Here is a 14,200-nt window from a genome sequence, read left to right on the forward strand (position 1 = left end):
TTTTTTGTTTGAGTTTCCCAATAGGTAATATCATTTTTTATTGCTTCATTATTTGGTTAATTACACTGTTTTAATGTTCTTTTTTATGTTAATGAGTAACAGATATTGGCCTAATTCTGCTCTGCATGCAGGGTTCTGTGTGTATGTGTGAGAGCATTTGTGTGAGTGTGTGTTTGCGTGTGAGCATTTGTGTGAGTGTGTGTGTCTGTGTGTGTGTTTGCGTGCGTGTGCACGTGAGTGTGTATGCATGTGTGTGAGTGTGCGAGTGCGAGTGCGAGTGTGACTGTGTGTGTGTGTGTGTGTGTGTGAGAGAGAGTGTGAATGTGAGTGTGTGTGATGCTTATCTCTTATCTCGGTACTGTGATGGTTTGTTGGTTGAGGACAGGAGAGTAAACAGGAGCTATTGACTGTGGATGTAACCCTGCTCCATGTTTGATAAGGGATCGCCCAGAAGCCCATCTCTCCTGTTCAGCATTTATTCAAGGTGTGATCAAACAGCACAAATGCACCCCGCCTACAGAACTCAGCAATCCAGCTCTGCAGTCACAAACACAGCTCAGCGCCACAGATGCATCTTTAGCCTGTTCCTGAGTCCATGTGCAACCTACTATTGTAGAGATTATATCTCCTATTTTGTCATCAATCAACAATTACCTTCATTATTACAATCACCCTGCAGTCCTCCAACACAAAACGTTCTCTCACTTGCTTTATAATTCCAGATCCTGATCACACAGTACATTTTGTAGTTGAGTATCTGTGTGACTGTGACAGCTGAGTATCTGTGTCTGTGTGACAGAGCTGAGTATCTGTGTCTGTGTGACAGAGCTGAGTATCTGTGTGACTGTGTGACAGAGCTGAATATCTGTGTGACTGTGACAGAGCTGAGTATCTGTGTGACTGTGACAGAGCTGAGGATCTGTGTGACTGTGACAGAGCTGAGTATCTGTGTGACTGTGTGACAGAGCTGAATATCTGTGTGACTGTGACAGAGCTGAGGATCTGTGTGACTGTGACAGAGCTGAGTATCTGTGTGACTGTGACAGAGCTGAGTATCTGTGTCTCTGTGTGACAGAGCTGAGTACCTGTGGAAACTGTACTATATAACAGGCTCTTAGCCTGCCCACCTCTGTGTGACCTGAGTGTGTTTTTCTTCTTCATTCATGAGTGAGTGGGAAGGTGCAGATCCAAGCGGATGGGCGGTGGGGTATTAATAGCGTGTGACGCAGGTGCCTCTCTGCCACCTGTTCCTCCCGTCGGCGGGAAGCTGGTCAGGCCTCTGCAAGGCGACCGCGGGATGCTGTCACCAGGGAAACGGGAGCATGCTGACATCATGGAGGCCTGGAAGGCCGTCTCTGTGCTGACAACAAACCTTACGCATGATATGCCCCCCCACTCCACCCTACCAACCACTCAAAATCCCACCCTCATCCTGTCTATAATCCCCCTGCCCCCCGCCCCACTCTCTCACACACACACACTCACATGTGCACACACATGCACGCGCACATGCACATACACATACACGCGCACACACACACATACACACACGCGCACACACATACACGCGCGCACACACACACGCGCACACACACACACACTCACATGTGCACATACACACACGCACACACACACACACACACACGCGCACACACACACACAAACACCATCTGTCTGATACACAGGGACATGAGTCAGAGCCACGTTGCTGAGCGTGTCAGAAGCGCACAGAAATAGCCCCCCCCCCTCCCCCCGCACACCGACTATCTTTGCAAATCTCAACCCAGCCCCAAACACAGACCATCACTGCAACAACCCAGCCCCAAACACAGACCATCACTGCAACAACCAGCCCCAAACACAGACCATCACTGCAACAACCCAGCCCCAAACACAGACCATCACTGCAACAACCCAACCCCAACCACAGGCCATCACTGCAACAATCCAGCCCCAAACACAGACCATCACTGCAACAACCCAGCCCCAAACACAGGCCATCACTGCAACAACCCAGCCCCAAACACAGACCATCACTGCAACAACCCAGCCCCAAACACAGACCATCACTGCAAGCAGCTTGCCCGAGCCAGTCAGGGGTGCCTGTCGCTGGAATCTCTCCTTACAGATCATTTCTCCCTTTTGTTTCAAATTAAACTGACGTCTCCGCAGTTCAACAGCCTCGGGAGCAATTCCAAACACACGCAGCTCACTTTGTACCAGAACCCCTTTTATTTTATTCATGCTGTGAAAGGAGTTTGTGCAGCATCTATATTAATGCTCCTGTCAAAATCAACGACAGCGTCCTAACTTACTGCTTATGAGCATTTTGGCTGTTGGACTGTTATGCACAAACTTAAGTGCAAAACACACATGCCTGTGCCTGAATGATTAAATATGAAATTTAAAAGAGATTTTCTGTATTTTGCATTGATAAAAAAGGCATAAATGCAAAATGGCGTTTGATTACTGAGCTGAGAAACGCAGCCCGTTTTGGCTGTTCCTCCAATTTAGTGGCATTGAAGCTTCAGTGAGTTTCTGACTGGAATCGGACAACAGACTTGCCCCTCTGATACTGCCCCCCCCCCCCCCCCCCCCACCCCCATCCCCCCAGCAAGGAACACAAACACAGCATTAAAAGGGGGGGCAAATAAAACCATAACTGATGTGCGGAAACAATCTGCACTCCGCACAGGAAAGACAAACAGTGGAAATATTCTGAGATATTGTATCTGAATCTGTGGAAAAGCAGCCCGCTCTGAATCTGTGGAAAAGCAGCCGCTCTGTCATGGCTTTCCTACGGGGTTATCAGCTCACCCGCCTTATCGGCATTATCTTAGAGTCCTTTTGCCTTTATGCTTTCAGTGACATTTTATTGTGTTTAATTAGGCCTGTTAGTGGACCCATCTGACCTGGTATAGGTTAAGCTAATCTTGATTTAAATGTTTGAAACAATCTTATTGTAGTTGGACAGGCAAAGTGGAGTTTTTCCACATTTGGATACGAGAAAGTGTGTGTGAATGTGTTCCATGGGTGTTAAGTGTGTGTTAAAGGCTATGATGTGTGTTAAATGGCATAATGCTCTTTGCCCTGTGGGGTGCAAAATGCTGGCTTTTTGGCAGAGAGTGAGACCACACAAGTGAAACTATGAAAACCGCCAGGAGCAGCAGTGTGGTTTCTCATTCAGAGACCTCTTGCTGAGCTGTGCTGCTAACACACGCACTGAACTCAATGAAAATCTATTGCAGAAATGCACTCATTTTTACTCTGAATTTCCTGGGAAATTCTAAATTCAGAGTACATCTGCACAGTTGGGGAGATACACTCAGTTACAGACAGTGCACAGAGATATGGACACAGTTACAGAGCACAGAGATATGGACACAGTTACAGACAGTGCACCGAGATATGGACACAGTTACAAACAGTGCACACAGATACAGACACAGTTACAGACAGAGCACAGAGATATGAACACAGTTATAAACTGTGTACAGTCACAGACAGTTATATGCTGTGTACAGATACAGACACAGTTACAGACTGTGTACAGCGATACAGACACAATTAACTCATTTTAATCAGACATTAAACACAGTTCCTGTTTCGACTCAGCCACAAGGAAAACCTCTTTTTCAGGAAGTGAGGAAACAAAAACTAATTCTTAGTTTACTAATTTGTCTGAGGAAATACAGATACAGCTTCTTATATCAGAGAGGCCAGGGACTAATTTCACTTCCATTTAGGTCAATTAAAATTACTCTTTGTTTAATGTTTAATGAACACACTGTTTGTGGATGTGAACATCAGGCTAAGATCTGTCATTATACTCTTTCACTGTCATTCTCTGCATTGAAGTTGTGGTTTAATATTACAAGTGTCAGGACTGGCATCTTAGAAATTTGAAAGTGCATAGCCCTTTCATTGTATCTAATTGCCATTTTTGTCTAAAATTACCATAGCCAATTAACTTTGATATAGTGTATTGGGGTACATTCTTGGATTTAAATAAAGAAACCGGGGTCATTTTAGAACATTATTTTGTACTGGTATGTCATATATAAGAAACACGACCAGTATCATATTCCGTCGCGTATGCATTTCATTCTACTTTTAGAAAAGAATACTCGGCATTAAAAAGCGAGCCTCTGTCTTTTTAAAAGGGTTTATGAATGCCTAAATGCGAAGGCGGGTCCAAAATCACTTACGTCACTGAAGTTTAGAATGGCATCCGATTACCACAGCTTTTGCAATAATGCAAACAGCGCAGGGATGTGGCTTGCAGTGTTATATTTTAAAAGCAACGCCTACATGCGCGTTCGATCGCAGTCGTAATAATTCATGAGGTCACAACTTAGCCAATCAGGACGTTTATGTTAATTTTCAGAGTTTAAAAGCGTTTCTGTACTGTGCGCAAACATTCTACATCGAGCGCGTGTTAGCACCGGGACGTGTGGAGGTTGCGATCAGCCAGCCTTGCTCCTGTCAGCTTTCTGCGCTTGTTTGAGAACTCTTCTCACCGAACACCTGGCAGACTTACCTCTCCACCCCTCATTCAGGATTTGATAGATTTACTTTCCCTTTGACAGGACAAGCAAGAGCGAGCTCTACGTTTATTTCGTATATTTATCCATATCGCGGTTAAGACAAGTTTGAGTTTGGTTTGATACTGAGTTGGGAGCTGATAATCGTGATCTCGACCTCTGCAGCGTAGACGGTTTCCGCACGTTTACTGGGCGCCAATTCGCCATGTCCTCCGGTGATGGCACGGAGCAGAGTCGGCGGTTCTGTGTTTTGTCCTGGGAACAGGTTCAGCGTTTGGACTCCATCCTCGGTGAGACCGTGCCGATTCACGGCCGCGGAAACTTCCCCACGCTCTCCGTGCAACCCCGGCAAATTGTACAGGTAAGATGAGGAGTTCGGTTCTGGGACAAAGCTTGCCTCGCGATCAGGCAGAGGGTTCTATAACCACGCAAGCCGAGCTGCTGCCCTCCAGTGTAAGCGAAACTGTGATATTCACACTATATTAAACATGACGTGACCGCCCCCCCCCGAAATTCAGCCACTGTAGTTATGTATTTTAACTATTGGTGCTCCCCACTGTAGAGAAGCGATTTCGACGAAGTTGTCGCTAAGCAGACATGGAAGTACGGATATCTGAACAGTTTAGTGTTTAATTTTCGTCTTGAGAGCGTGACACCGTTGAATGATGTGTCTATGGCTATCTCCTACTACAAACCATAAAATTTCTGGACTTTGACGAGTTGCGTTCGTCACGCACTATCATTCTACCTGAACTATGTACCTTTTTATTGATATCAATATTGGCAAAAAAATAAATGGGTCGTAGATAGGACTCATAATTTACGCTCTGTCGACTAAAAGCCTAAATGTACTCGTTAAGAAAGCTCAATCAAAATGCACAGGAAAACCTTTTAAATCAAGTACAGTTGACCGTTTTCCAAAACCGTCCCGTTGTATATTTGGCGTCTAAATTATCCAGAAAAAATGCACAGTTTTTTCATTTCTGTAAACATCCAAACGCGGTGAACTAACTATGTGTCATTTCCATCTGCGCGTGGACGTCCAGAGGCTTCCCCGAGAATGTGGGCGAAAAATCGAATTTCCTTTGAGCAGCTAGTTTTAGGAACGCAGTGTGATATTCACGCCAAGAAATACAACAGCTGACCTGGCCACTCTTAATACACAATGGCACCAGTATTTCCTCATTTATTTTCCTGTCTACGCAGCAACAATTCGTTGTAGGCGTTTATATAAACCAGACCGTTGCTTAATTCATACTACAAAGCACCGGTTGATTATTCTGGGTTAACCCCCCCCCCGGTTGATCTTGTCGGTTTTGTGTTTAAAAGATACAGAATGCAAAAATTACGCTTTGGGAAAAGAGTCTGTGTTAACATTTAACTTATTTTGGCTGTCCCGTGTGTGAGATCTTGCCGTGGGCAACTAAGCCCTAGAAATATGTCCCAATAAAATTCACAGCAGTAGTAGCATTTCCCTAGTAAGCAAATATTTAAAAAGGGATCATTCTCTCTGACAAAGGCCGTCGCAGTCACAATTAGTTGCGCAATCTACGGGGCAGGATCTACGAGCCACGCGCTGTCCTCTCTGACGTCTGAGCCGCGGCATGACGGCCGGTGATAAATTTAAACACATTCCTTTAACTGCGCATGGCGCGCGCGCTCCACTGCGTGTCACAGATTAACTTGCAAATTGTATTTTAGTTCTCTGACAGCGCTTTTTTCCATACATGGGTGAGTAATTGTTCATATTTCATCCAGCACTACATGCTCATTAAATCCCCCTGTAAGAGGGCACAAGACATCTGCTTAATGCGTGGATGCTCTTCCCGCATGTACCTGTCAGGTTGAACGGTGGAACAGTATTATGACTTTAAATTCAACTCAACATGGTTTTCCCTTCACATCAAAGTTACCAATTTAGGCACTTAACGGGCACTTTTAACGATGCCACTTCCATTTACAGCTCACATTATTTACTTAGGCCTGATTTACACAGCTGGATATTACCTTAGGCCTTATTTTCACAGCTGGATATTACCGGAAGCACTTCAGGTTGTTTGCCCTGCTCGGGGGTCGGGTACATTGGCAGTGCCCTACCTGGGATTGGAACCCATGACCATAACCCCAACATGTAATGCTTACGCAGAACATAACCCATAACCATGTCCGTGTCTTATGTGCAGTTGATCCTTCATCCTACATTTTCATGGTTCATCTATGACTGCGTATAGAGTCTTATGATGAGCTCTCGCGGATGCAGCCGATCAGTGGCCTTGTGTAGAACAGCACGTGCCGGAGACCGTGTGTGGATGGAAGCCACGCTGCTGTGTTTGTGTGGTCCCTCTCCCCCCTCAGACGGTTACTGTAGATCTGTCAGCCCCTGCTGCTTACCCCGGAATGGAAACATGGCCCTGCATGGTCCGGTCTAGTCCGGTCTTGCGTGACATTGAAGTAGCCCTATAAAAATAAACCCAGGCTAGACTGAGGTACCGCGCTGACCCCACCGACCCAGGGTTCCGGAATTCGCTGAGGTTGTCTCTCTTGCCTACGGAACGTTGAGGAAATGAGCCCGACTGTCAGGCACGTGCCGGAGAACGCTCGCACATCCAGAAACGCTCGCACATCCAGAAACGCCCGCGCATCCAGAAACGCCCGCACATCCAGAAACGCTCGCACATCCAGAAATGCTCGCACATCCAGAAATGCTCGCACATCCAGAAACGCCCGCACATCCAGAAACGCCCGCACATCCAGAAACGCTCGCACATCCGCTCGCACATCCAGAAACGCCCGCACATCCAGAAACGCTCGCACATCCGCCCGCACATCCAGAAACGCTCGCACATCCAGAAACGCTCGCACATCCAGAAACGCCCGCACATCCAGAAACGCCCGCACATCCAGAAACATCTTCAGAACGGAGAACAGAAGATACGCTCATGCAGTATTGGAAATGAGAGCTGTTTCGTGGCCCCTGAGGCATTGTGTTGGCCCCGGACACATTGTGTTGGCCCCTGAGGCTGGTGTTCCTTGCAGCGTCGCGTTTATCGAATAGAACTCTAGAACGTGACCTGTCGTCCCGGTAACAGTAGACTGGCGGGTCAGAGGAACCCTGTTCTGAGAATGCCACTCCCCGGTGGAGCAGGTTTGGGCAGGATTTCCAAACTGTAAGGAGACCCCAGTAGGGCCCTGTCATTGGTGGGAGTGTGTGGACTGTGTGGAGACCCAAGTAGGGCCCTGTCATTGGTGGGAGTGTGTGGACTGTGTGGAGACCCAAGTAGGGCCCTGTCATTGGTGGGAGTGTGTGGACTGTGTGGAGACCCCAGTAGGGCCCTGTCATTGGTGGGAGTGTGTGGACTGTGTGGAGACCCCAGTAGGGCCCTGTCATTGGTGGGAGTGTGTGGACTGTGTGGAGACCCCAGTAGGGCCCCGTTGTTGGTGGGAGTGTGTGGACTGTGTGGAGACCCCAGTAGGGCCCTGTCATTGGTGGGAGTGTGTGGACTGTGTGGAGACCCCAGTAGGGCCCCGTTGTTGGTGGGAGTGTGTGGACTGTGTGGAGACCCCAGCAGGGCCCCGTTGTTGGTGGGAGTGTGTGGACTGTGTGGAGTGAGTGTAGCAGGGTGCTGGCAGGCTATCTTTGTGCAAACATAACAAACGCTGACCTGTGAATGCAAGCGGCGATCCCTCTGGCCAGTATTAGCGTGGATCATGGCAATACTCTTATGGCAGTAAAGTATAAACTGAAAAACTCCCTTCTGCTGTTTTGCTTTATTCACATTCCACGGGAAGGTTTGGATTTTAGTTTAAATTTCATGCTTAAGCCTGCTTTGAAGCCAGAGAAAATAATAAGGTTCAGCATGGTTCTGTTTACTATGGCACTGGAACATGGAGAAAGCTTTTTATTGGCAGATTTTGTTGATTGGAATTGGTCCGGCCTGCATGCTGTTTTTTCAAAGCTATATTGTCATGGTATTGTGTCTGAAGGCTGTGTAATAAATGGTATTCTGTAGGGGAAAAAAACAGTACAGGACTACAGGAAGTGTTTCACTTGAAGTCACGTGTCAATATGTGACCAATAGAACGGTGTCGTGGTCAGGAGGTGGCGGTTTCTGTAGTGGAAAGTGTCTGTCTGCGTGTGTGTGTGTGTGTGTGTGTGTGTGTGTGTGTGTGTGTGTGTGTGTGTGTGTGTGTGTGTGTGTGTGTGTGTGTGTGTGTGTGTGTGTGTGTGTGTGTGTGTGTGTGTGTGTGTGTGTGTGTGTGTGTGTGTGTGTGTGCGTGCGTGTTTGTGTGCATGTTTGTGTGTCTGTGTGTGAGTGTGTGTCTGCATGCACACAGCAGCAGTCATTCTCAGCTCATTGCCTAATGAGAGTCTTGAGTAATCAGTGGAATTCCTTCATTTTCTCTGTGTTCCACAAAACGGCATCAGCCAACCATGACTCCTCTACGGACAAGGACACACTACTGACCGCGTAGGGTAAACACAGGACTGACACGCTACTGACGGCATAAGATAAACAGAACTGACACTCTACTGACTGCGTACGGAAAACAGAACTGACACTCTACTGACCACGTAGGGTAAACAGAACTGACATTCTACTGACTGCATTGGGTAAATAGAACTGACCCACTACTGACCGTGTAGAGGAACTGACATGCTACTGACTGTGTAGGGCACACACAGTACTGACACACTACTGACTGCATAGGGAAACACAGGACTGACACGCTACTGACCATGTAGGGTAAACAGAACTGACTCACTACTGACCGCGTCGGGTAAACAGAACTGACACATTACTGACCGCGTAGGGGGACTGACATGCTACTGACCATGTAGGGCACACACAGTACTGACACACTACTGACCGCGTAGGGTAAACAGAACTGACACACTACTGACCATGTAGGGCACACACAGGACTGACAGTCTACTGGAGTTCAGAGCGTGAAACAGAACCTGCTGCATTCTGGGATGCGGCTGTATTTCTGTAGAGTGTGACCCCCCCCGTGCTGGCATCGCAGCTCATGCTTCACACGCAGCTCATGCTGACGGTGGTTCACATGCAGACATGCGGAGAATGCAGGGCCTGCGGTTCTGAACCCGCAGCTGCAGCCTCCTGCGGGACGGGCCTCACTCAGCCGCCAGGGCGCGGTCCGTACGCTCCGGCGCGGCGGTTAGAGGGGGGCAGGCAACGGGTCCACCTACACAGAGCTTTGGGCCTTTAACCCCCTCGCTCCTGATTGGCTGGTGGGGGCATGAAATCCTCTCTGAGAGGGTAAGGAGGGAAGTCAGTGAGCTTTGACCTTTGACCCAGGACTACAGAGATTTCCACGGTGATTAGCGAGAGGGCCCTGTGTGTCTCAGAGCTCACAGCTCTGTAAATATATCCATCAGCAGAAATCCTCCTCAGCCATCAGTCCCTAAATGGACTTACCCTCCTGGCCCCGCCCACAGCCCCACCCCCAGCTTTTAGCCCTAAAGGAACATGCTTATAAACCTGTGAGATTAGACATGGCACTTTCTGTGTGTGTGTGTTTGGGCGTGTGTGTGCATGCGTGTGCGCGTGCGTGTGTGTGTGTGTGTGTGTGTGTGCGCGTGCGTGTCTGTGTGTGTGTGTGCGTGTGTGCGTGTGTGTTTGTGTGTGCGTGTGTATATGTGTGTGTGTGTGTGTGCAGTAGTGGGATGTGTTATTCTGGGCTGTCTGCAGAAGGCATGTCTGGGCAGGGTGCTGGTCAGAGCTGCTCTGTTAGTCTCTGAGTGGCTGTTATGGATGTCTGAACTTTTCCTAGCTTCTGACCCCGCCCCCAGCTCTCTGACTCCACCCCCATGTTTCCGTGGTGTACAACACATGGCTGTCTCAGAGCTACTAGTGTGTGTATATAAGTGCGCTTGCGTGCGTGTGTGTGTATGTGAGAGTGTGTCTGCGTGTCTCTCACCCCTCTGTCTCTGTGCCAGGTGGTGCGGGCGCGACTGGAGGAGAGGGGCGTGGCGGTTCGGGACGTGAAGCTGAACGGTTCGGCTGCGAGCCACGTGCTGCACCAGGACACGGGCCTGGGCTACAAGGACCTGGACCTGATCTTCGGGGTGAGCCTGACGGACGACCGCGCCTTCCGGCTGGTCAAGGACGTGGTGCTGGACTGCCTGCTGGACTTCCTCCCGCCGGGGGTCAACAGGGACCGCATTACCCCGCTCACCCTGAAGGAGGTGTACGTGCAGAAGCTGGTGAAGGTGTGCAACGACTCGGACCGCTGGAGCCTCATCTCTCTGTCCAACAACACCGGCAAGAACGTGGAGCTGAAGTTCGTGGACTCGCTGCGGCGGCAGTTTGAGTTCAGCGTGGACTCCTTCCAGATCGCGCTCGACTCGCTGCTGCTGTTCGACCGCTGCTCGGCCACGCCCATGTCGGAGAGCTTCCACCCCAGCGTGCGCGGCGAGAGCATGTACGGCGACTTCCAGGAGGCGCTGCGGCACCTGCGCGGCCGGACCATCGCCACGCGCAGCCCGGAGGAGATCCGCGGCGGCGGGCTGCTCAAATACTGCCACCTGCTGGTGCGGGGGTTCCGCGCGGCCTCGCCCGCCGAGATGAAGTCGCTGCAGCGCTACATGTGCTCGCGCTTCTTCATCGACTTCCCCGACATCGGCGAGCAGCAGCGCAAGCTGGAGGCCTACCTGCAGAACCACTTTGCGGGCATGGAGCACCGGCGGTACGACTGCCTGGCCACGCTGCACCGCGTGGTGAACGAGAGCACGGTGTGCCTCATGGGCCACGAGCGGCGGCAGACCCTCGCCCTCATCTCCGCGCTGGCGCTGCGCGTGCTCGCCGAGCAGAACGCCATCCCCGCCAACGTCACCTGCTACTACCAGCCCGCCCCCTACGTGCAGGACATCAACTTCAACAACTACTACATCGCTCATGCCCCGCCCCTAGTGGCCACCTGCAGGAACTCCTACCAAACGTGGCTGCCCTGCAACTGACACACACGCCCTGAACTAACGCAGAGGGGAGGGGGGAGTTTGGCCACACCCCCACCTCACCCTGTTTTTTATTCTCCTTGGGGGGGATGTGGGGAGGGGGGGTGTGCTTGAGCTTTTGGCAGCAGTGATTTCTTTTTTAAAAACTTGTAATGAAATGAACTTGTGGGGGGAAAAAAAGAGAAAAAGGAAAAAAAATCATTTTTGCCAAATGTGACTCAGCTGAACTTCTACTGCTGTATGTTTGATTGGAGCCATCATATAAATATAAATATGAATATATATATTTTTGTTTGTTTTAAGGTTGCTGGTTCTTCTCTTGTGTAGCAGGAGTCGGGACAGGACTGGAGGAGTCTTTTATTTCCTTGTGTAAATTTTAAAAAATCTTAAAAGGCTAAATACTTTTAAAAAAAACAAATCATCTGTATCCTTTTCAGACTGTGGTTTAAATCTTCCTGCTTTTTCAGGAACTTTTAACGGACCAAAGATTGTGTTTAGAAGTAAATCTGACCATTTATTTCAAGTGCCTGAAACTACCCGACCGCCCAACACAACCGAAACCCTGTGAGCAGCGGACTGTGCCCCTGTGAGAGCGGACTGTGCCCCTGTGAGCAGCGGACTGTGCCCCTGTGAGCAGCGGACTGTGCCCCTGTGAGCAGCGGACTGTGCCCCTGTGAGAAACGGACTGTGCCCCTGTGAGAGCGGACTGTGCCCCTGTGAGAGCGCACTGTGCCCCTGTGAGAGCGCACTGTGCCCCTGTGAGAGCGCACTGTGCCCCTGTGAGAGCGCACTGTGCCCCTGTGAGAGCGCACTGTGCCCCTGTGAGAGCGCACTGTGCCCCTGTGAGAGCGCACTGTGCCCCTGTGAGAGCGCACTGTGCCCCTGTGAGAGTGGACTGTGCCCCTGTGAGAGTGGACTGTGCCCCTGTGAGAGTGGACTGTGCCCCTGTGAGAAACGGACTGTGCCCCTGTGAGAGCGGACTGTGCTCCTGTGAGCAGCGGACTGTGCCCCTGTGAGAGCGCACTGTGCCCCTGTGAGAGCGCACTGTGCCCCTGTGAGCAGCGGACTGTGCCCCTGTGAGAGCGCACTGTGCCCCTGTGAGAGCGCACTGTGCCCCTGTGAGAGCGCACTGTGCCCCTGTGAGAGCGCACTGTGCCCCTGTGAGCAGCGGACTGTGCCCCTGTGAGAGCGCACTGTGCCCCTGTGAGCAGCGGACTGTGCCCCTGTGAGAGCGCACTGTGCCCCTGTGAGAGCGCACTGTGCCCCTGTGAGAGCGCACTGTGCCCCTGTGAGCAGCGGACTGTGCCCCTGTGAGAGCGCACTGTGCCCCTGTGAGAGCGCACTGTGCCCCTGTGAGAGCGCACTGTGCCCCTGTGAGAGCGCACTGTGCCCCTGTGAGAGCGCACTGTGCCCCTGTGAGAGCGCACTGTGCCCCTGTGAGAGCAGACTGTGCCCCTGTGAGCAGCGGACTGTGCCCCTGTGAGCAGCGGACTGTGCCCCTGTGAGAGCGCACTGTGCCCCTGTGAGCAGCAGACTGTGCCCCTGTGAGAGAGGACTGTGCCCCTGTGAGAGTGGACTGTGCCCCTGTGAGAGAGGACTGTGCCCCTGTGAGAGTGGACTGTGCCCCTGTGAGAAACGGACTGTGCCCCTGTGAGAGTGGACTGTGCCCCTGTGAGAGCGGACTGTGCCCCTGTGAGCAGCGGACTGTGCCCTGTGAGCAGCGGACTGTGCCCCTGTGAGAGCAGACTGTGCCCTGTGAGCAGCGGACTGTGCCCCTGTGAGAGCAGACTGTGCCCCTGTGAGAAACGGACTGTGCTGTGTTAAGAGATTTCTGTCTTCTAGTTTACTATAAATATCTATTTTCAGGGACAGAGGTGTCCTCTTCAGATTATTAAAAAGGAAAAGCCAAATGTTTGTAGTTTGTGATGTGTTTGCCTCGGGGTTGTGCGCAGTGTGTTTGAGGTGCAGTGGAGGAGTTGTGGAGGTTGAGGAGATGGGCTGTTCCCACAGGCTGTGAAACACTAATACAGCTCTGTGTGATGCCTGTTCAATGAGCCAAACAAGCTTTCAACACATCAATACTGTGTGGAGCCTACAGGGAGAGGGAGGGAGAGAGGGGGGAGGAAGAGGGAGAGAGAGAGAGAGGGAGAGGGAGAGGAAGAGATGGAGAGAGAGAGGGAGAGAGAGAGAGGAAGAGGGAGGGAGGGAGGGAGAGAGGGGGGAGGAAGAGGGGGAGAGAGAGAGAGAGGGAGAGGAAGAGATGGAGGGAGGGAGAGAGAGGGACAGAGAGAGGGAGAGGGAGAGATGGAGAGAAAGGGACAGAGAGAGGGAGAGAGAGAGAGGGAGGGAGGGAGAGAGGGAAGGTGGGAGGGGGAGAGAGAGAGGAAGAGGGAGGGAGGGAGGGAGGGAGAGAGAGGGACAGAGAGAGGGAGAGGGAGAGATGGAGAGAAAGGGACAGAGAGAGAGGGAGAGAGAGAGGGAGGGAGGGAGAGAGGGAAGGTGGGAGGGAGGGAGAGAGGGAAGGTGGGAGGGAGAGAGAGCGGGAGAGATGGAGGGAGAGGGACAGAGGGAGAGAGAGAGAGAGAGAGGGAGGAAGTGGAAGAGGGAGTGGGAGGGAGGAAGAGAGAGAGGGAGAGGTGGAGGGTACCCAAGGGGAGGAAGGTAAAGTGGAGAGAGAGAA

General features: G+C 51.0%; 1 protein-coding gene across 1 annotated transcript; it reads left to right on the forward strand.

Moving 5' to 3' along the window:
• The first annotated feature begins 4,314 nt into the window (after positions 1 to 4,314).
• tent5ba (terminal nucleotidyltransferase 5ba) lies at positions 4,315 to 13,424 on the forward strand. Its single transcript, XM_035394671.1, has 2 exons — positions 4,315 to 4,905; positions 10,504 to 13,424. Exons 1-2 carry the CDS (start codon positions 4,750 to 4,752, stop codon positions 11,521 to 11,523), a joined length of 1,176 nt encoding a protein of 391 aa, XP_035250562.1. The 5' UTR covers positions 4,315 to 4,749; the 3' UTR covers positions 11,524 to 13,424.
• The last annotated feature ends 776 nt before the right edge of the window (positions 13,425 to 14,200 follow it).

Source organism: Anguilla anguilla, chromosome 1, assembly GCF_013347855.1.
Source record: "Anguilla anguilla isolate fAngAng1 chromosome 1, fAngAng1.pri, whole genome shotgun sequence".
Taxonomy (NCBI): domain Eukaryota; kingdom Metazoa; phylum Chordata; class Actinopteri; order Anguilliformes; family Anguillidae; genus Anguilla; species Anguilla anguilla.